The sequence below is a fragment of the Pocillopora verrucosa genome, chromosome 5, assembly GCF_036669915.1.
Source record: "Pocillopora verrucosa isolate sample1 chromosome 5, ASM3666991v2, whole genome shotgun sequence".
Lineage (NCBI taxonomy): Eukaryota > Metazoa > Cnidaria > Anthozoa > Scleractinia > Pocilloporidae > Pocillopora > Pocillopora verrucosa.
The window spans coordinates 26,676,345-26,697,306 of record NC_089316.1 but is presented as its reverse complement, the minus strand read 5'-3'; the positions used below and the strand labels follow the sequence as shown (position 1 = coordinate 26,697,306).

Here is a 20,962-nt window from a genome sequence, read left to right as displayed (position 1 = left end):
GAAACTTTCAAAACATTATTTTGTATATAGAGGTTATTGAATCTTTTATTTGATTCAGTTTCAAAATTTTTATTTTACAAATAACGAAAATCATAGAGAAATTCAACAGTCTAAGTGAGCTCTTCAAATATTCCACTCTGGGACCACATGCAAAGGAGACTGATGTGAAATTCAGCTTGTGGGTTTCCAAAGAGTTTCTGTTCAAAAAATAGAGTACATATATTTAATATTCATCGCTTCATGGGTTTATACAGAACCAGCATAATGACCAGCTCCCAGTTGGCTTGTTAGCTTAGTCGATAGAGCACTGCACTAGTATCACAGAGGTTATGGGTTCAAATTCTGTACAGGCCTGAATTTTTTTCAGGCCTTATTTTCACTACTGCTCAAGTAGTATTCATTGCTGCGAAGATCGCTTTCATATTCACATCTTTATCTGCAGTTCACATGTATGGTTTTCATAAATTCACAGTCATTTAGTACATATAATGTAAATATTTTTAGTCAACTTAACACAGTTTAGATGCTGATACTTTTTCATTTATATTTACAAAGTAAGATGTATTTTATAAATGCAAGAAAATGTTGTACAAACAATTAATGCTTGATTGTGTTGGCCAAATTGAGATATTTCACCTAAACAACCAAGAAGATTTTTCACAGATCTGAAACTTAATTCTTCTGACTTGTTATAGAAGGCCAAGAAAAATCTAAAATAATCCTATAAAAAGGGTAGGCTTTTATAGAAACTGTGCTCCTGCGTCAGTGGGGGAGTAGAACAAGATAATCTGGTTTTTTTCAACAGAGTTGAAGGTGCAAATTGGCCACCATAAAGAGGTTCTAAAGTTGACATTTCAGTGTTAGCCCCTCTGTCAGAGCTAATGCTCAAAATTTCAGCAAAAATAATTATAAGTTGATGGTTACTAGTATTTTGTGGCAATGGAAGATCTTACGCCATTGCATTGAATAACACAGAGTATGTTACTTCAACAGTTACATTGTATATATGGCACTGCACAAAATATAGTGATAGTTTTTTACAGGATCAAGTTTCATTGAGTTTGTTAAGATAGTCTTTGAATAAAAAGAGGAAATTAAACAGAGATGATTTAGAAATATTCTTAACAGTGTTATATTAAGAAAATAAATTTTCTGCTTGTTAGAACTGAGTGGAGTGAGTCAATATTGTGTCAGTCGGAGGCTAAGGGAATTTAAACCCCTTTACAAGCTAACATCAGTATGCATATTCTCCATACTGTTCTCTATACATTTCTTAAGGTGTTGATAAGGAGAATTTGTTCTATAATCAAGAGCCTCTTTTAACAGTTGGTGATCATTTCCTTTATTCTCCTGCCCTTGTGTGTGATTGACAGGTGATGTTGAAGGGAGTAAGTAGATTCTAGTCACTCTTAGGAGTGAAAAAGTTAAGAGTTTACATGAATGTGGTTCCTCTAATTGACTTGTTAAAAAAAAAAACAGGTTTATATACTAATCAATGAAGAATAAGTAACAGAGTTTCTCACCAAGAGTCTGGCCTGTTCTGGGGTTAGAGTGTCACCTTCTTTGCAGATTTGGAAATCGGTTTGAAGTGTTATGATACCTACGAACAAAATTATTTTGTATTATGTTGGTGCTATGCTGGCAGAAGGTGCAATAACCTACTGGCTAGTGCACCAAACTCTGGTTCAAGAGGTACAGGTTTTAAGATCTGGTGCAACTATAACATGTGCTCTAATGTAAGATTCTTTACTCTACCTGTGCCTACCGACTCAGGAGTATAAATGGGTGCTGCATGAAAGCCTGATAAATTTCTCATGAGAGGGAGCCTTTTAAGTATCAGTATTCCATTTAGGGATGAATCACTTTAAGGCACACTGGGTTTTTCTAAGTTATCAACTCTTCCTCGAAAGCACACCCAGTATATGGGGGTGTCCCAAGATGCAGCCCCGTGTAAAAAGACAAAAACATTGCACACCCCAGTTCAACAGGAAGATCGCACCTTTCATTTTGCCCACTGTTCAAATTACTAATTTCTAAAAGTGATAAATCCCCACCCCCCTCCCCCCCAAAAAAAGAAATAGAATAGAAAAAAAAAATGACAACAAAAAAGGCCTTTTATTCCTGTACACACAAATATGTAAGGTACCTTTTTTAAGAGTTGTATTAAGTCCAAGCTGTCTAAGTTGTGGTTCCATCGAGTGCTGAAACTGATCCAGTGGACCTTGTAAACAAAATTAATATATTTTTCATTATTTAGATTGCCATGTAAAGAAATTGAATGTGCAAATTTCTTTTTGCTACAGAATGAGTTTTATACCTGCATCTATTGTGACATCATCTGTTGCTTCATTGCCTGACCTGGCATAATCCAGTTCACTGTAGTCGTTAAACCATCTGGAAAGCAAACAAGAATGGAACTTATACAAGTTTGGTGAAGGTAGTGACTCAATGATGATTAGATGGCTGCCTGATGATTAACTGACTGACTGACTGAATGACTCACTGACCAACTGGCTGACAGACTGACAGACTGAATGAATGACTGACTGACTGACTGACTGACTGACTGACTGACTGACTGACTGACTGACTGACTGACTGACTGACTGACTGAATGAATGACTGACTGACTGACTAGCTGAAAAGTCGACTGAAGTACACGAAGATAAAATGATGGAATGATCGAGTGACTTAATGGCAGACTGTCACAGTCAAGTTTTACCTCACTACATCTTCTTTAGCTTGATTTGTAAACATCAATCCACATTGTCCTTTTAATTTCTAGAAAACAGAACAAAATAAATTCAGTTTTCTTCTATATTCAGGCAGTTTGCTAGTTTACCTATTTAATCAAAATTGCCACAAAATTCTAGAATGTGATTGGTCATCAACAGATTAATTTGAGCTTGAACAGGACAGTGTGCACATCATGGTTGTATCTGGACTGTGTAACTAAGCACTGTATGTGTCATGGCTGTATAAATGGACACTCACGGAATAGGGGGTAGGAACTCTACCCTCTACTCAGGGGGGTAAGGAACATAGCTTCCAGTGTGATGGTCGGACCTTGTTTCCAAAAATTCCTAAACTGGGGCACCTGAAATATTCCCTTTCAAAGTTGTAAACTACTCAATGTAGCCTGGCTTAAGTCCCCCGAAGAGTACTGTAAAGTACACTAGAACATATTCATATTGAGAATGTCGTACATAAACTCATTAATATCATTATCTCAGCCCTATTACCTTGATCTAACACCAAATTCTTGCAACTAATTTACAAGGAAATGTGTAGCAGCTAGAAGGGAGAATTACCAATTAGATCCTGGGAGTTAAAGCATTCAGTTATTACTCACATTAGCTATCTTATGTAAGTTTTCCTTATATTCTGTTTCCTTTTCTCTGCCAAGGGCAATGGTCATGACTTTATTCTTTCCAAAGAAAAACCTGCAAGAGAAGAAAACAAAAACTGAACGAGGACTATTAACTCTTCACACCCTAACATCAGTATGCATATTCTCCATACTGTTCTCTATACATTTCCTAAGGTGCTGACAAGGAGAATTTGATCAACAATCAAGAGCTTTTTGAGTTTCTGATCATTTCCTTTATTCCTGTGACCATAATGTGATTCAGAGATGATATTGTGAAGAGAATTTAGATGCTAGTCACCCTTAGGCATCAAATGGTTAATGCTACACTGTTTTAAATGAAGATCTACATAATTTTTTTTTCAAGGTGTTCAATAAGTATGAAGAAATAAAACAAGTAAATTATAATTTCTGCTATCATTCAACCTACCTGCTATGTTTCCATTCGTTTCTCACTTCCTTAAGTTTACTATTTCTCATATTTTCCACAGAGAATACGTACATGAAGGCATAATTGTCCACGCATTCTTGGATCTATTTCACAAACAAATCAAATAGTGGCGTATACTTTTTTTCATCAGAAAATCAGCTGTAAACACTTATCTATAGTTAAGTTAATGGATTTACAATAAGCCAGTTTACCTCCTTCACCAGTCCTGTTTTTAGCTCCAAACCCTTTTTCTTTGCTTTGGTCAATGAAACTATAAAAGAGATAAATATATTATTTGAAGAACGAGATAAAAATCGTATCTTAAAAAAAATAAAACTACCCAAGGAGGAACGTCTGGTTTGATCAAATGAAAGGAGTAATCGAAATAATAAAATCTCCTAGATGTTCATTTGAAATACTTTATCATCACAAGCCTCTTTCCCAATTTGGAGGTACATCACTTGGATGGTGTATTTGGACCCAACATATCGACCAGCTCCCAGTTGGCTTGTTAGCTAAGTTGATACAGCGCTGCACCGGTATCGCAGAGGTAATGGGTTCAAATCCCGTACGAGCCTGAATTTTTTTTCAGGTCTTATTTCAACTACTAGTTCAGTAGTGTTCTTAGCTGCGAGGATCTCTTATATTCGTTTCTTCACCGCAGTCTACATATGTGAATTTCATATATCTAAAATCATTATTGGAGGTACATGTTTTCTCAGCAGGAACTACGCCATTTGGCGTTGATTTTTCTTGTTACTCACTCGATTAAATATGAAGTACATCTGAGGATACTTACCTGCCCTATTTCGTTTAGATTTTGGCATTTTGTGGATTAAAACTTTGTAATTTTGGTGTAAACCTCTACGGCTTTATCAACTCCACGTGAATTTCTTCACTGCCAATGGGTATATCCGCTGTACACAATAAACAAATGTTCGTATAAGCGAGCAATACTTGGTTCCCTATTCGAAATGTTTTTACCCCCCAAAAGGCAATTGCACCACCACGTTCTTCCCTTTCAATCGCCGCCATTATGAGGTAGGGAAGATATTTTACCATGAACCAAATCGAGCCATTTACATCTCGGTAGTCGCTCTAGAATTAAATAGTAGGCCTGGATCTGAGAGAGAGGGGCTCATATTCACCATGATTGTATTAATCGAGAGGAAAACGAGTGGAATACATAGAAATTCGATTTAGCAGTAGTGCACGTGAAAAATAAGTAAACTTGATACTAGTGAGTCTACATGTGTCTTGGTTTGGAATACCCGATCTGTTTTGTTGTAATTCAGAGTTCGAGAACGGCAGATTAAGCTTTTTACTCTCGTTAATAAAAATTGTTTATCACAAGGCCAAAAATGACACCATATATTTTCACTGCGACACTTAGAACATCAATTAATTTGTTGTCATGCAGTTTGTGTAGCCGGTTTGTACGGTCGCATTTTTATGGTGATATTACTAACGTACTATTGTTAAAGAAAATAAGTATTTAAAATTTCCTGCTAAATCACAGTGTAATTAAAGAGTTCCGCACACTTAGCGAGCAACTCCTTGCCTCTAACTAGGCTTAAATTTTTTATGAATAATTATGGTGCATGTAGAGGTGAAGTGGGGTTTAAATTTGTCATGGAAGTGTTAAAACCTTCAGGTCGCTGTAAGATCTTGTTGGGTAACTACAGAATGCAGTGATTGTAGGTTCTAGCTTAAAGACACCTTGTGGAGATGAGATGATCAGAATTGGCCCTGTATTCTGTATAGTTGAAAAAAAAAAGTTGTGTTCTGCTAACATGAGGTGTAGACTGCAATTCTGAAAAAATGTACAAAAGTATAGAGTTTGAGGGATACATTGTATGACTTAGCAGACATCACTGAGTGACTTGTGTTGATTTTCTCATGTAGTACTTTGCGACTACAAAAGCGGCTGGCAGCCAGTGTCCTTAAGTGTGGAAAAAAGAAGATTTGGTTGGATCCTAATGAGACAAATGAAATTGCTAATGCCAACTCACGTAAGTTCTGTTGTAACTACTCTGAGTAAGATTGACAATGAGAGGTTCTGAGGCTGGTTAAAAGGGCTTATTTTGTGTTTGAAATCTTGGTTAACCATTCTTTTCCTGTGTTAAAGTTCAATGAGATCACAGAATTGTCAGGTAGCCCAATTATCTGAATCTGTGTTACTTCATGGCAAAATTTAACGTTTAAGCACTCCTACCTGTCCTAGGGAAACTGGAGTGAAAGTTTTGATCCTTTTCATCTCAGTGATCAGTCTCAAATCTCAGTTCCTTAACCCTCAACTCCTATGATCTAATCATTAATTCTCCCCTCCTGCTGCTACACATTTCCTTTTAAATTGGTTATGAGAATATGGTAGATCAAGGTAACAACTTCTACCTGATAAGTTTGAGTATTCTCATTACCTGTTTGCTGGATAGTGTGTGAGTTTTTTTAGGGAGAAGTTTTGTTTTAATAATTTCTGGGAATTAAGGGTTAATAAAATTCCCATATGACCAATGGCAAAGTGGATCTGAATACATGGCTTTTATGAACTATTTTTACAGGTCAAAATGTCTCTTTTCTTTTTATTTCTGTGGTTGGTGTTATTGCGAATTGTTATTTTATAATTTATTGGTAAAATGTGTGGTTTTATAGTTTTCATCAGCAGTTATTCTGTCAACCAATCATAGACTAAAATGTGCGATTTCAATTGTCAGTGTTAGAGAACTATTACTAGTTTTTGCATGGTGTTTTGATAAAGAAAAACCATTTCATTATACACTGAGTTAAGGATTGAAAAAGAACTTATCATTATTTGCAGGTCAAAATATCCGTAAGCTCGTCAAAGATGGTTTGATCATCAAAAAGCCACAGATCATCCACAGCCGTGCTCGTGTTCGAAAGGCAGATGAAGCCAGAAAGAAGGGTCGGCATAGCGGCTATGGTAAAAGAAAAGGTACAGCGAATGCACGTATGCCTGAAAAGACCATCTGGATGAGACGTATGCGAGTGCTCAGAAGGTTGCTTCGAAAATACAGAGAGGCAAAAAAGATCGACAACCACATGTACCATAATCTGTACATGAAGGCCAAGGGTAATGTGTTCAAAAACAAGAGAGTCTTGATGGAATACATACACAGGAAGAAGGCTGAGAAGCAACGTGCCAAACTCCTAAGGTGAGTTTTTTTGTTTTTGACTATGTGCTGTGGTGATATAAATTGTGACCCTCCATGGGAAAGCGGACACTAACACTTTTCCCTTTAAACTGCAAAACTGTTTACTATCTGTTTAGATCCATTTAAATGGTTCATGAATGCATTTGAATGGTTTGTTTATCCCTTAAAAAAAATTTGCACCCATTTGACGCTTTAGCTAAAATGTTCAAGTGGTTTGCTTATGGGTCTTGATATCAGCAGGCAAGTCAAGAATTTAAAGAAAGCGACAACACTTTTGAGTTGATATGTTTCGACAGAAATGTCTGTCATTTTCAGTTAATTACTGTACAAAGCGTTGAAAGTTGAATTATATAGTAAGTAAAACAATGCTAATTAAGATGAATAGTGACAACAAGAAAAGAGGTAAAGCATGAAAGTGTGAGAATTAAAAAGATAGTTTTAGATTTACATGGTGTAATTGCTGATTCAAAGATGGTTGTTCTCTTTGAATATGAATAGCCTCTTTTATCTTAAGCTGAAAGCTGGTGGAGGCATGATCTAAAACATGGAAATTATCTGTAGAACACAAAGCTCGACAATGTGGAGAATCTTTCAGATGCCTGAAAATGTGAGAGGCCCTGTCATTGACTAAGTGCTCTCTAACACGTGTGGAAAAATACCACTGATGTAACAGGCATTACAGCCAGCACATACAAACTTATAAACCACATGTGAATGGAGCCTGTCAGGGACAGAGTCTTTCACACCGAGCAAGTTACCGATTTTAAAGGAAGGGAAAACCAGTTTGATATCCAAGTCCAAGGACATTGATATCAAATCCTTATTCTCCTTTTATCATATAAATTGGCCTCTGAAGAGAGATTAGAAAGCTGGTATTGTAAACCTAAGCCCTTTACCAAAGTGAATAATGAAGGGCCAAGGCTGAAAACACCAGCTTTACAATCTCTCTCTGGAGGCCAATTCAGGTTAATTATCAATGCAGTTAATAATACCAAATTATCTTGTTAAAAAAACTGGTCATCCACTAGTTGACATTTTGGTTCTCCCACAAATAGCTTTCCTTCTTAAGATTGTTATGAGCTGGTCAATGAATCTTCAAAATAGTTTGATTCACATGGTTTCTTACTGTCAAATTTATTGCACACTATTAAGCCGGCCTGGCCTTGTTTATATCAAGGATGGGTGACTAAGTGTGCATAAAACAATGCAGGAGTTTGTTCTGACTGATCAGTGTGTGCTTACTGACTGAATCAGTCCTGGGCTCCTATGACATTTGTGTCCCTCGTGCTACCACACAGGATTGATCACCACATTTATTCTCCTTACGTTGCTTAATACACTATTGTGTAGTCAGGTACTGAGAATCAAGAAAAGTTTTAACTAGGTGATATAGTCTTGATGAAACACTGAATTCTTAGGAGTCGTTGATAAAGGAATGTGTGCTATTATTTAGGAGAATTCACTTAAAGATTTCAGGGGTGTTAAGTGCAAACTTTCTGTCTCCCTTCAGTGACCAAGCTGAGGCTCGCCGCATGAAGAACAAGGCTGCAAAGCAAAGACGCGAGGAACGTTTGGAGCAAAAACGCAAGGATTTGATCCAGCAATTTGCAAAAGAGGAAGAGGCAGCAAAATAAATGTTAATAATCCTTCATTATGTTTGAATAAAACTTGTTTTGTGAGGGCAATGTTTGGTTTGATCTGTACCTTCTTCTTGATGAATTTAACACAACTTGAACTTAAAAAGCCACAAGAAAGAATCAGAGGGAAGTAAAAAAATAATTTTCTTGTCATTTTCCTTTGTATTTTTTAAACCGTTGGAGTGAACAGAGTCACAGTTCCTGATAAAGGTTTGGTATCCATTTTGTGGTGATAAATTCATTTTTGATGCTAAGTTAAAGCACTGGATGTTAAAAGATTTTGCAGACACTCAGTGACAGGTGCATTTGTTAGATAAGAATCCCTATGGTTTCCTGATGGTCCCTCAGGGTTCAGACATGAAATGTGTCTGTGAAAGAGTACTTTAAAAATTCATCTTTACTTAATAATACTTTTTATTAAGTGTACTCTCTCCAAAAACATGTTGTACAGAAGCATTCAGCTCGCTTAAACTGAAGACGTGTTACCATAACAGATGTTCAATCCACTTGGAACATAATGTTTGGCAAAAGATGTTCAGAGTCGTGCTGGGGGCATGAATATTTAACACTACCAGCGTCATTATGATAACCCCAGAATTTTCACGGGTCACGAATTTTCATTGCATTTAGAGAACTGCTGAACAAGCAATTACAAATTTACAACCCCAGTACAAATAAATGAAGTCTAGCTTGTGAATGCCCCTAGTACTCCCAGTGAACTGAAAATTTGGCATCATCCAGTGAACTGTATGTTTAGGTTCACATAATGTTGTTTTTCAGAGTCTGGTCGGGATGCCTGGTGCATTTTATGCTTCCTAAACTTTTGGACATCTAAAAGTGATTTGCAACCAATAACTCCTTACTATATCACCCTTGAATCACAACTAAAGTCACAATAATAGAGGAAAATAACCACCATATAGAAATACTATTGATTGTTAGACAGACCAAATCCTCCTAGACATGACCTAAGGAAATGTTTGTCAAATATTATTAAGAATTTGCATACTGAAGGTTGGGTTTAAATGGTTGACAAATTTTATGGATATGTGATATTTTGAAAGGATGACATTTGCTTGCCTAGTTCCATTACAATGACCACTCATGAAGGAGGGTGTAAGATCTAAGTGCTTTCTAATTGTAAACAGAATTTTGTGCTTCTCAGTATTTTCTTTCCTTTTCTCATAACTCCTTGTTAGTGATCTTGTTTCAGTTTATGGTTGTTTCTTGTCAGTTACCCCTTCACTTTTGCGCAATTCTTACCATACCCAGTTATGCAGTCCTCTTGTATTTAACTCTAGTTATTTTTAAGCATATTGACTTTTGTCAGCCAGTTTCTCTAGAGGTTGCACTAAGCCCAGTTTTCTCTTCTAGAAGTATTCTTTAACATGAAATTTGTTTGCTATCACAGATTTTTTTTAAAGGTGTGATCAATTTTCTGTCTGTAAGCTCATCTATGTCAAGCTGAAGGTCAGCATTGTGAAGACAGCACTTTAACTGTTACAGAGAGAAACAGTTAAATCATCATCATCTGGATGTTGAACTACAGCCTATGTTATCCTAGAAAAGAACTTTTAAATGAACTTTCAAATATCTACTGTGTGGTAAAACAACCATCAACAGAAGTTTTGACAGGGCACATATTTAATGTCAAAGTTATGTTTCTGTAACACATCTTCCCTGACTGTCAATTTCTTCCACTCATCAGATCCATCACAACAGTCACATATTCCATCATTGATACGAGAAGAGGGCAAGTAATGTTCTCCGCCAGCGCAGTAGAATCTGTAAAAGATAAAACTGTCAACTAAGTGGAGCAAACAGAAAAGAGCTCACAGAAAACCATGGAAGTCAGAATGACAACCATGGACTTACATTTTCATGCTTCACTTAACCCTTTAACTCCCATGAGTGACCAAGACAGAATTTCTCCTTACAATATCCATACAATATCAACCAGATAAGTGATGAGAATAAAGAAAACTATCCTTGTGAGGATAATTAGTTGATCCAATACTAAATTCTCTAAACTAACATTGTAAGAATTGTGTGGTTGACAGTAAGGAGAATTACAAATTTGATCTGGGAGTTAAAGGGTTAAGAGACTGTCAGAGTAAAATGGATGGTGGATACACTGGGTTCCAGATCTTTGATTAGAGTTATCAGTGTTGTGTACTGTGAGTTTGGTTAAAAAAAGTTTACTTCCACAGTGTCTCTCCTCCCAAGAGTATAAATGGGTACCAGTGAACTGACAGGGATAATAGATGCAAAGCTGAGGAGGGCCAACTGTAATGAACTTACTCTCCATCCAAAGGCAGCCCCAACCTCATACCCAGGATCTGTCATCTTCCCTTCCTCTTTCTTGTTCAAAAGGAAGGAAAGAGGAGAGACCCTGATAATGAGGTTGTAGTACCGTCACATAAAATTACTTCTTGCTACATAAAACCCAAGGATATCCTTAGCTTGGACACTACTACTTTCTATCTAATCCTTTACAATCTAACATCAGTATGCATATTCTCCATAATGTTCTCTATAGATTTCCTATGACGCCAAAAGAGGAGAATTTGTTGAACAGAATCATCACCTTCTTCAGTTTGTGATCATTTCCTTTATTCTCATGACCTTAATGTTTTATTCAAGAATGGTATTCAAAGGAGAAATTAGATACTCAGGGATTGAAGGAGGGGGGGGGGGAGAGGAAGGGAGGGGCATTGGGGTTTGCGGTATTGGACTTTTTTCTTGTAGTATTTTGCTAATTTTAATATTGTATAATTTGTAGTATAGCAGTATTCACTGGATGTGCAAGATACATTTCTTTAGCATTTTCTCCTTCAAGTCCCCCACCCTTTTCTGAGCCTTTTCCAGTTTCCAATTGTTTCACAAACAAGCTGAAATTGGCAATAACCTAACACACTGTTCATCAAAAAAATCCCTACTTGTTCTTTCTGTGTTTTTTTTCTCAGTCTAAACATAACATATAGAGTAGTGATTTTGATGGATGAAATTGAATTTCAGGTAGTTATTGAAGTATTGTGGTATTTGCCAAATCTTTTGCAGTTGTACTGCATTCAGAACCGCCACTGTCCACCTCTCGAAGAGTTGAAGACATCATTGACACTTTCACTATTTTTCCATCTCAGCTCGCACAACAGAGAGTGCTTTTTCCGCATTTTTCAGGAAAGTGGAGGCAATTGTAAGGGTAGAGTGTAAGGTGAGCAGAAAGGGCATATCATTTCTACCTCTCCCCTTATGCCTAACTGCAAAAAAGGCAGCCTGTTCTGCAGCTACCTCTATCTGATCAATTTTGCTATAATTTAGCTTATCTCTGGCTTGGTGTGTTCACCTTGTATTTGGACATGCTCCTGTGCCTGGTTCATCACTACCATCTGGACAATCACAGTAATCATCGTTAACAGATGTCCAACTGATGCTCAGTTCTCCAGACAAACATGCAAAGAGGCCCATTAAGTTAGGCTTATAACTTGATAAATTTGAGGGTGCCACCCCAAGGATACCTAAAATAAAGAAAAACAACAACCATTCATTTTCTTTAAAAACTCTTTTGAGAGAAATATTAATCTCAAAACAAAAGGAGAGAGAAAGAATCAGAAATTACTGCTTCATACGGCTAACTACCCTAACAGAGAGGTAAAAGGTCTGTACATGATGTGTGTTTTCATGCCTCTACTGGAAACCAGCTTTTTATAATGTTGATAATAGGCTACCCTGTTTAAATAAAGTTGATCTCAATCTTGATCTTGTTTAACCCTTTAACTCCCAACATCTGATTGTTAATTCTCTCCTCTTGCTGCAACACAATTCCTTGAAAATGAGTTACGAGAATTTGGTGTAAGATCAAGATAAAAACTTCTTCCCAATAAGTTTTAGTTTTCTCATTAACTGTTTGCTAGAAAACATATAGACATTAAAGGGAGAAGTTACATGTTGGTCACTTCTGGGAGTTAAAGAGTTACCGGGTAAGCCCAAAATAAAAATGCTAGGAGGAGAGACTTGTAAATGAAGGGGGTGGGGATGCATGCTTATCATCTTTTCCAGTGTAAAAAAATCAAATATTCCACACTAGAGTTCAAAATTAAACACATGTAATAAAAGCTTTGTCATTCTATTTCACTGATAAAAGTCTCCTGAAAATTTGTCGTCCCTACAAGTATCAATCTGTCAGTTTCCTCGAAAGTGCTTTCTAAACTTTTTCCTTATCACAGGGAAGTTCCCAGAATAGGACAAAAGATCAAAGATTTCCCTGGAATTCCTAAAGATCACAAGTCAAGAGCGTTCTCAAAACTGAATCATACACGCTTAAAAGGAATTCGAAAGTGACCAGAATATTAGACTGACATCACTGCGCTAAAAAAGCATACAATTCCATCTTCACCTTTCTTTCTGCAGTGGGCGGATGTTTGCAAGCCACTTTCCGGTGAGCAGTTTTGCTGGGTCATCTTCCCGCTCAGCTGATCATGACTTCCAAGCTTATTGTCTTTAGCATGTGTCTCTCTTTCTTCGTGACTTTTTTCAACAAGAATTTTGTATGATCTCCAGTGTGTAAAAAGAAAAAGAGCTATTATAAGGCCGAAGCTGATAAAAATATAAGACTTCCTAGATCTCACAAATCTCATTTGACCAATATTTTAACTTGCATCCTGCTCACAGCTTCCACAAGTCAATTGTTCTATTGTCTCCGAAGGCATGGGAACTAGTGGAAAGGGAAACGTGTGACGTCAGTCTTCACTTGAGTGGTCACATGATCTGGAGCAAAACAATTCAAGATCGGTCGAGGAAAGATCCGGATAAGACAACCGTTTATTTTGCCGTTGGCGATTGAGAAGTCTATTTGCCTCCCTTGTTGTTCCTACCTCTTGATAGAATTCGTTATATTCTCTCAACAGCAGTTTCGTGTCAGTCTTAGGTTTAGTATTATTCAGCTCTCACGTATTCGCCTGGAAACGGCTAGACTGTTCTAAGTTGCAAGGTTGAACAGCATTCAAATTCAGCTTTGTTGTTTAAAACGGAAATGCGACCGAAGTAAAGGTTTTGCTCAGCAAGAATACATTTGAAGGGAATTTCTAGTCTTCGAAACTTGAGTTTCTTTTGAGAAAAATTAACAACAGATACTGTTTTCTCGTGTCAAATTCGCGTTCGTGCGCTTGAACTCGGTCGAGCTATAAGGCGTTGTAAAGTGGAATGTTTGACATCTAATTTTGAAATTTGACGCAGGAGATCGTGTAACCAGGAAAGGTAAGGAAGATTATTCGTCATAAGTTTTTTCCTTTGAGTTACCGATTAAGTAGCTTTTCCTTTTCATGAAATTATTCTGCTGCGATAGGTTGACACACTTCGAAACTTTGGCAGATATCTAGTAGAGGTTTAAATTGTTTGGGTTACACTGCCGTCGCTAACGGAAGATTCTGGAGAAAAAAACGAGATGGAAAGATCTTTCGTAGTCTCTTAGTAATTTTATTTCTGTGTTTCGGCAGATCATCGGATGCTGGGGTAAAGTTAGTAGTAAGGCCTATCAATTGTATCCGCGAACATGAGAAATTATTTGATGTTATTCAGTATTATTACGGACCTATGAAAAGGAAAATTTACATGTGAAGCTAAATTCGTCTTTTTAACGCGTAATGGCTTACAAGATTGTGCCACTTTTGTCGTCGGCACCATATTTTTAGACTGTTGAGTGCTCTATAAGTGTATAAATTGAAGCTCGTGCCCTGAGATGGGGAGGAAAATCGCACGAATGTGCAATACGTGACAGATTTGATTCAATGAAGTAACGTTGATAATTGTGTTTTGTGTTTAGTTTGAACGGGGGATTTAATTAAATTCATGGCGAAAGACAGTGGTACTGATGTGGAAAGAAGCAAAGGAACTGTTATGAACGAGCCGTCTTCGAAACAAAATGGAAACGACGATCGGAGATTTTCACTTAGACGATTGTTTGGACGATCAAAGACGTACAAAGGCGAGAACACGACGGATAAATTCACTCGAAAAAACAGCACTGAGGCACTGGCTATTTGTCCAGTTTGTTATGCAATGAGAGCGAAATCTCTGTTCCCAGAAATCTCAACTTGTGAACATCGATCATGTTTTGAGTGCTTGCGGCAGTATATGACAATCGAAATAAATGAATCGCGAGTGAACTTAACATGTCCTGAGTGTTCAGAAAGATTTCATCCGAATGATATAAAACTGATTTTAAATGATGATGTCCTTATGGCCAAATATGACGAGTTTACTCTTCGAAGGACATTAGTTGCTGATCCTGATTGTCGTTGGTGTCCCGCTCCGGACTGCGGCTTTGCAGTCATAGCATCGGGATGTGCAAGCTGCCCGAAACTGCAGTGTGAAAGACCGGGATGTAACACTGAGTTCTGTTATCACTGCAAGCAAATATGGCATCCTAATTTGACTTGTGATGCAGCACGACTTCGGCGAGCTACTCACATCAAATCCATCTCTGGATCTGAAGGAAGAAGCTCAAATGGCTCAGATGACATGAAGCCATGTCCGAGATGTGGAGCTTTTATTATCAAGATGGATGATGGTTCATGTAATCATATGACTTGTGCAGTGTGTGGAGCAGAGTTTTGTTGGTTATGTATGAAGGAAATATCAGATCTTCATTACTTGAGGTATTTCATTTTCATTTTATTTTTAGAATTTGATTCATGTACCTTAATGGTACCACTGCGGACTCTATTTTAGACAACAGACCTTCCCTAGCCAGTTACCTTGGGATTTTCCCATTTTCTATGCAGTAATCTAAGGTTATCTTCTAATGAGGCACTGTAAAGTAATCCTGTTGTACTGGAAGTTGTTTAGAAAGATGTGTAAAGGTAGTGATGTAAAAATACCTTCACAAGCTTTGGCCTTTGTGAAAATCAAACTTGAACGTCATATTCTTATAATTATATGCGTGGGAGATGTGGAGTTTAATTTAGCACTGCGGGGTGGAGGTCAAGAAGTTCAGGAGCAAGCCTGGGCTGAACCGCAGCGTAATTCTGCCCTGGAGTATTTCGTACTTATTGACTGGGTGGGTGGGCCGGATGAAAAAATATTGGCCCCAGTTTATGATGTATGGACCAAGTGCATTGCAGGCCATGCATCATGACCAAGAGCCAAATATTTTTCTGCTCAGCTCAACCAATCTAAGTCAACAAGCACTAAGGGCTGTAAATTTTGTTTCAACCTGAATAGGACATACTTGCATACAAACAAAGTTTGCATGCTTGACAACTTCTGAAAAGATTCAAGTGGTAGAATCTTTGGAATCACTCCCAACCAAAAACAGTAAAAAGTTTTCCTTTTTTTATGAGGTGACATCCACAATTTCAGTCCATGTTGTCACAAAACACAAGAGGGGAATTGGACTCCACTCTTTCCTATACAATATAAAACTGCTGTAAAGTGGAAGTCTGACTTATAAATCACATGTATGGTCATAGGCAGAATTGGATGACGCAAAAAAATCTAATCAATTTAGATTTACGAAACTGTCAAATGACAAGAAACAAACTAGCCATTGGTTATACCTTTCCATGTAAAACAACAGTTAACTCTGCAAAATGCATGGAAAGATCTTGCGCATGATGCACACTGTCCATTTACGCAGGTTTGATGCATATACTGTCTTCATACACTGCCCAATTACAAGCAAGACACTTGCCTTGTCCTTTTAGTGTTAAAATAGGGTTGGTATTAACCAATCACATTCAATAATTTTGTTTTGATTGTGATCAAATCTAGTATGAATTATTTGGAAAAAATCTTGTTTTCTCACTCTAGTCCTTCTGGTTGTACCTTTTGGGGTAAAAAGCCTTGGAGTCGCAAGAAGAAAATCCTCTGGCAAATGGGAACACTCATAGGTGCACCTCTTGGAATAGCTCTTGCTGCAGGGGTGGTTCTTCCTGCCATGGTAATTGGTATTCCCGTGTATGTTGGCCGACAGGTAAGAGCCTTCTATTGGCTGTCAGAGTCACTGTAAGGGATTTGTCTTTCACTGTTAAGTTCTGTGTACATATATACACAATCCACCTCATTTTAACAGAAATACCTCTGATCATGAGAAAGCAAGGGGAATGATTATCACTAAGTTGGTTCTCTTATTTGAGGAGGAATGTTTTGTGTTAGGTTGATGAAAAATAATCTGAGTTAAAACTTATTCCTTGACAAGGCAGGAAAATGCCAGAAGAAGGAATGAAGAGAAATTTGCACACCATATTTGTTCAAAAGAGCCTTTTGGCACCTACGAAAGTTTTTTCTTGGCTTTAAGGCACTGTTTTGAATTATCTTATTACAAAAAGCTATAAAGAAATCTTTTGGTTTCTTTGTCCTGTACTGCAGCTCAGATTAAGGGGAAATATTGCTATCTTCCAGGTAAATTGCTCAAACAGAAGCAGTTGGTTTTTATGTGATGCGAGTGTAAACTTCTTAAATTTTTACTTCTCAGGATTCTTTAAGTTGGCCTAAATGACACGTGCATTCTACCTTAACTCTTAGAAGTGATTTATATCTAACTTATTCTTTTAATGTCGATATAAACAGACAGGTTTTGAGAGTACTCAAACTTATCAGGTAGAGCTTGCTATCTCGACCTAACACCAAATTCTCATTAGGAAATGTGTAGCAATCATAAGGGAGAATTAACAATCAGATCTTGGGAGTTTAAGGGTTACATTGTTTTATACAGGTGCATGACAAGTATGACAAGCCATATCAGTCAAGAAGGAAGCGGAACTTTGCCATCACTGGGGCAGTCACCCTTTCTGTCCTTGCATCCCCCATCCTAGCTGCACTTACCGTGGGTGTTGGGGTACCAATTGCTCTTGGGTATATCTATGGTGTTGTGCCAGTTTCTCTGTGCCGCAGTGGAGGCTGTGCAACAGTAACAAATATTCGCAATGGCAAGGGAGTGAACCTTGATTTTGACGAAGATGGAGACCCTGGGCCAGCCAGTGTCGCTGGGGTGTTTGGTACATCACAATCTAGCAGCAGAAGCAGCATGAGAGTTGGAGAAAAGGGGTCTTCAACAGGGGTGGTGACAGTTGTGGCCACTGTCAACAACACAGGAACAGGTAATCAAATGCTAATTGTCTTATTACAATGCTTGACAAATTTATATTAGCACAATATAAAGCGATCTACAGAGTGACTTTGTCTTGAAGCAAATGAGGATACTATAACCTTTCATTCCTAACCAATATCCAAATACTAATTTTACTCAGCATCTGTCAAACTTACACTACAACCATAGCCCTGAGAATTTGATGTAAACTCGAACAAAATCTCTCAGTTGATGTTTTTGTTCTTCTCGTTTCCTCTCTGCTTGAAAATGTATTGATACTGTGAGGAGAAATTACTTTCTGGTCACTTATGAGAAGGATAGGGTTAAGTCTCACTTTAGAGCCCTGTTAAAATGAATTGGCAAAGTGAATTTTAAAAAAATAGCAAGATACTAAGGGGGTTAAGTCATGTGAGAGTTAATTGAAGAATTTTAAGATGTCTTTCAAGGGAATGCAACCCTTTAACTCCCAAAAGTGATCAACATGTAACTTCTCCCTGTATCAGTTGAACATTATCCAGCAAACAAGTCATGAGAATACTCAAACTTGTCAGATAGAAGTTGTTATCTTGATCTAACACCAAATTCTCATAACTTATTTACAAGGAAATGTGTCACATCTAGAGGGGAGAATTAACAATCAGATCTTGGGTTCAGAATTAGGGTTAGGGTTACAATTATTCCAATTGTGGGAGCAGTGTGCTTTTACCACTGTACTATGCTGACTTAGTATCATCCCCCTTAGACACAGAAAGTGGCAAGCAACCCAGTATCAGCATGAGTCAGGACTGTTCCAGCTTAGACAGTGGTACAATTGGCCCAAGAGGTGTTGGTGACGGCGACAGTCATGCATCCCTCATACCTGGTCCTAGAAGCTGCACTGTGAGCATAGCCAGCAGCTTTGACAATTTTAACATCAATTCTTGTGATGGAATAGGAACATCTTCATCTATTGCAGAGGCTATGGTAATGGAAACTGATGTTGTAGATAGAACATCTGTAACTAACATCTCTCACCAAGGAAGCACAGTGGATAAGGACAGTTTATCGGTCCTCGAAAGTGTTGGTAGCAATGAAGATGATTAATTTCTTGTACCATGTGAGTTTAGGAAATAGTTTTTAATGTCTAATTTATTTTTTGTCTATTAATTACTTAACTTGTAAAAATATTCACCAAGCTCAGTAGGATTCTTGTAGAAAGATAAATCAGAAATCAAAATGTTAATATTTTTTCATAATTAATTTTAAGCATTTCTATGGTTTTTTTTTTGCTCTCCTTGTAAATCTCACAAAGTGAAATCCTTAGATTTTTTTTAAAGTATTGTAGAAGTGATAAGAGACCTTAAACAAACTAATGTGGTGATGGCAATGAGGACATGGCAAAACAAAAGATCTTATGGAAAGAAGGATAGCTCATCTTGTGGGTATAAGAACTTTGTACTTTTCTTAGCCATCCTCTGCAAAAAAAAAAAAAAAAAAACAATGTGAAATCACTTAAATTTGCATGGCTTGAGAACAGAAACCCAGACTGCAAATTAATTAAGTTTCCATTTGGAACCAAACACTGCTGCCAGTGTTATGCTGCAGTTCAGTTATGTTGCCACAAGAGATGGTAAACACATCCAGCCATTTGCAGCTAACAGTAATAGTACCAACTTGCAGCTATTTGCAAAATTTGCAGCTATTTGCAAAATTCTAACTAAAAATAGAGATTCATGTGTTAATAATAATCTTCCTCAGTGTTTTTGTCTTAAATGCTTAAAAAGGTCCCTAATATTACCACTTTGCTAGACATGCTAGTTAAAAAAAATAAGTATAAGTGGTTTTTGTTGGGCTGATTAAAGTTTTTTCAGGAAATTGAAACCTTTGCAGAAAGTTAAAGGACATGTTTTACTGCAAAATCACAATGACAGTGATGAGCTGTTCAATTTCCATACTAGTTTTTTTAATTATTAGCAACTTTGTGTATAGTTTCCTTTTGCCCTTTCATAGTCTTTTCTTTTCTTTCCTAGGAGAGCTTATTTTTAATTTTCCTGCATTGTACATAGTATTTTGTTCACCCTGTACAAAATTCATTAATGTTTCAAGTGTTTTTTTTTTCTTTTTTTTTTAATTAAGAGCACTGAATTTCATTAATTTCTACAAAGAATTTACTTTCTGACTTAAGGTCTGTTGTTATTCTTGAGTTTACTGATGGAATCAGAAGTTTCAATTTTTGGTACTATGACAATCTTGAGTTTACCAATGGAATCAGAAGTTTTAAATTTAGATACTATTGCAATTTTCTTAACTCTGTGACCCAAATGAGTGACTAGGATCTAATTTCTCCAAACAATATCACCCCTGAATCGCACATTAAGGTCATGAGAATAAAGAAAAAGATCACCAACAAAAAAAGTCCTTTACTGTTAAATAAATTCTCCTTGTCAGTACCCTAGGAAATCTGTAGAGAACAGTATGGAGAATATGCATTCTGATGTGAGGGTGTAAAGGGTTTAGGTTTTTAATTGTCCAGGGGTAGATCTAAAGCAGATGCAGATGTAGTATCTTTTATGTTTTTGGCAACCAGTAAGTATCCTGATCACCACAAGCAGATTAGGGTCCTGATGAATTCTATAATTACTATAGGGAGTGTAGCATGGTTTGCAGTGAAGTTACAGTGATCACAACAACATTATTCCATATGTTTGTAGAGGAAATAGAGTGAAAACAAGCAGGCAAGTTTATAATTTCACTTTAACTTTTTCATTGGTTGGGTTACTTGGCCTGAAGCGGTCAAACAATATGGATAAATTAGATAGGGTAGGGAATGGTGAGATCTTAGACTAACACAATGCTAAGATTCTTCTTTAAAAATCATACACCAAGACTAAACATATGTAGCTTTTGATCTTGTTATGTGTGTTGTTTACTACAATGAGCAGAATGCATTATTATTGACCAGAAAATGTTGCGTTAGAATTGTAATACTCTTGTTTGTGTTGCCTCTGGGAGATATCAGTTGAGCTATGAGCAATCCGTCCTTTTCAGTAAAGTCCATCATGTCCAAAAAAATCATTAAAGAAATCTGATGTTAGTGCACCATATGAAGGACTCCACTGAAAGGCAGGAACTACCTGTAGTTCAGGTATCAGCCACTTTATTGCAGTATGTTCAAATGACAAGACTCAAGACTGAGAAAAGACTAAGAAGTCTTGATTTGACAAAAAGTTTGCAAGACCTATAGGTTTTTGAGGTACCATTCTATAATTAACTATAAGGGATGACCTT

General features: G+C 37.0%; 4 protein-coding genes across 6 annotated transcripts; 2 read left to right on the top strand and 2 right to left on the bottom strand.

Moving 5' to 3' along the window:
* Nucleotides 1–57: 57 nt before the first annotated feature.
* LOC131772770 (mRNA turnover protein 4 homolog) lies at nucleotides 58–4,693 on the bottom strand. Its single transcript, XM_059088729.2, has 9 exons — nucleotides 4,597–4,693; nucleotides 4,010–4,068; nucleotides 3,798–3,901; nucleotides 3,353–3,443; nucleotides 2,723–2,781; nucleotides 2,318–2,394; nucleotides 2,147–2,221; nucleotides 1,524–1,600; nucleotides 58–197 (listed from the first exon to the last, which is right to left on the bottom strand). Exons 1-9 carry the CDS (start codon nucleotides 4,622–4,624, stop codon nucleotides 111–113), a joined length of 657 nt encoding a protein of 218 aa, XP_058944712.1. The 5' UTR covers nucleotides 4,625–4,693; the 3' UTR covers nucleotides 58–110.
* A 99-nt stretch (nucleotides 4,694–4,792) lies between these two features.
* Nucleotides 4,793–8,650, top strand: LOC131772772 (large ribosomal subunit protein eL19-like). Its single transcript, XM_059088730.2, has 4 exons — nucleotides 4,793–4,838; nucleotides 5,703–5,809; nucleotides 6,616–6,970; nucleotides 8,481–8,650. Exons 1-4 carry the CDS (start codon nucleotides 4,834–4,836, stop codon nucleotides 8,602–8,604), a joined length of 591 nt encoding a protein of 196 aa, XP_058944713.1. The 5' UTR covers nucleotides 4,793–4,833; the 3' UTR covers nucleotides 8,605–8,650.
* Nucleotides 8,651–9,009: 359 nt separating this feature from the next.
* Nucleotides 9,010–13,308, bottom strand: LOC131772773 (uncharacterized). The gene is made up of 3 exons (XM_059088731.2): nucleotides 13,004–13,308; nucleotides 11,954–12,125; nucleotides 9,010–10,392 (listed from the first exon to the last, which is right to left on the bottom strand). The coding sequence occupies exons 1-3, from the start codon at nucleotides 13,242–13,244 to the stop codon at nucleotides 10,224–10,226; spliced, it is 582 nt and encodes a 193-aa protein (XP_058944714.2). The 5' UTR covers nucleotides 13,245–13,308; the 3' UTR covers nucleotides 9,010–10,223.
* Nucleotides 13,309–13,372: 64 nt separating this feature from the next.
* LOC131772767 (E3 ubiquitin-protein ligase RNF19A) lies at nucleotides 13,373–19,197 on the top strand. Of its 3 annotated transcripts, none has more exons than XM_059088725.2 (5): nucleotides 13,373–13,863; nucleotides 14,429–15,263; nucleotides 16,417–16,579; nucleotides 17,321–17,705; nucleotides 18,438–19,197. In XM_059088725.2, the coding sequence occupies exons 2-5, from the start codon at nucleotides 14,455–14,457 to the stop codon at nucleotides 18,776–18,778; spliced, it is 1,698 nt and encodes a 565-aa protein (XP_058944708.1). In that variant the 5' UTR covers nucleotides 13,373–13,863; nucleotides 14,429–14,454; the 3' UTR covers nucleotides 18,779–19,197. The 3 variants fall into 3 exon arrangements, with proteins under 3 accessions (XP_058944708.1, XP_066022722.1, XP_058944709.1); XM_066166625.1 differs by lacking the exon at nucleotides 13,373–13,863 and adding an exon at nucleotides 13,911–14,076; XM_059088726.2 differs by lacking the exon at nucleotides 13,373–13,863 and adding an exon at nucleotides 13,911–14,118.
* The last annotated feature ends 1,765 nt before the right edge of the window (nucleotides 19,198–20,962 follow it).

Bases quoted from the DNA above. Each gene is read 5' to 3' on its own strand.
- LOC131772770 (XM_059088729.2), bottom strand. From the start codon at position 4,624: ATGCCAAAATCTAAACGAAATAGGGCAG. The intron at 4,069-4,596 runs GTAAGTATCCTC...TCTCTTTTATAG, and splicing joins ATCTAAACGAAATAGGGCAG to TTTCATTGACCAAAGCAAAG. The intron at 3,444-3,797 runs GTAGGTTGAATG...CTTCTCTTGCAG, and splicing joins AACGAATGGAAACATAGCAG to GTTTTTCTTTGGAAAGAATA.
- LOC131772772 (XM_059088730.2), top strand. The intron at 5,810-6,615 runs GTAAGTTCTGTT...CATTATTTGCAG, and splicing joins AATTGCTAATGCCAACTCAC to GTCAAAATATCCGTAAGCTC. The intron at 6,971-8,480 runs GTGAGTTTTTTT...GTCTCCCTTCAG, and splicing joins CAACGTGCCAAACTCCTAAG to TGACCAAGCTGAGGCTCGCC.
- LOC131772773 (XM_059088731.2), bottom strand. From the start codon at position 13,244: ATGAGATTTGTGAGATCTAGGAAGTCTTATATTTTTATCAGCTTCGGC. The intron at 12,126-13,003 runs GTGAAGATGGAA...TCTTTATTTTAG, and splicing joins CGCCCACTGCAGAAAGAAAG to GTATCCTTGGGGTGGCACCC. The intron at 10,393-11,953 runs GTGAACACACCA...TATCTTTTACAG, and splicing joins GGAGCATGTCCAAATACAAG to ATTCTACTGCGCTGGCGGAG.
- LOC131772767 (XM_059088725.2), top strand. From the start codon at position 14,455: ATGGCGAAAGACAGTGGTACTGATGTGGAAAGAAGCAAAGGAACTGTT. The intron at 15,264-16,416 runs GTATTTCATTTT...TTCTCACTCTAG, and splicing joins TCAGATCTTCATTACTTGAG to TCCTTCTGGTTGTACCTTTT. The intron at 16,580-17,320 runs GTAAGAGCCTTC...TGTTTTATACAG, and splicing joins CCGTGTATGTTGGCCGACAG to GTGCATGACAAGTATGACAA.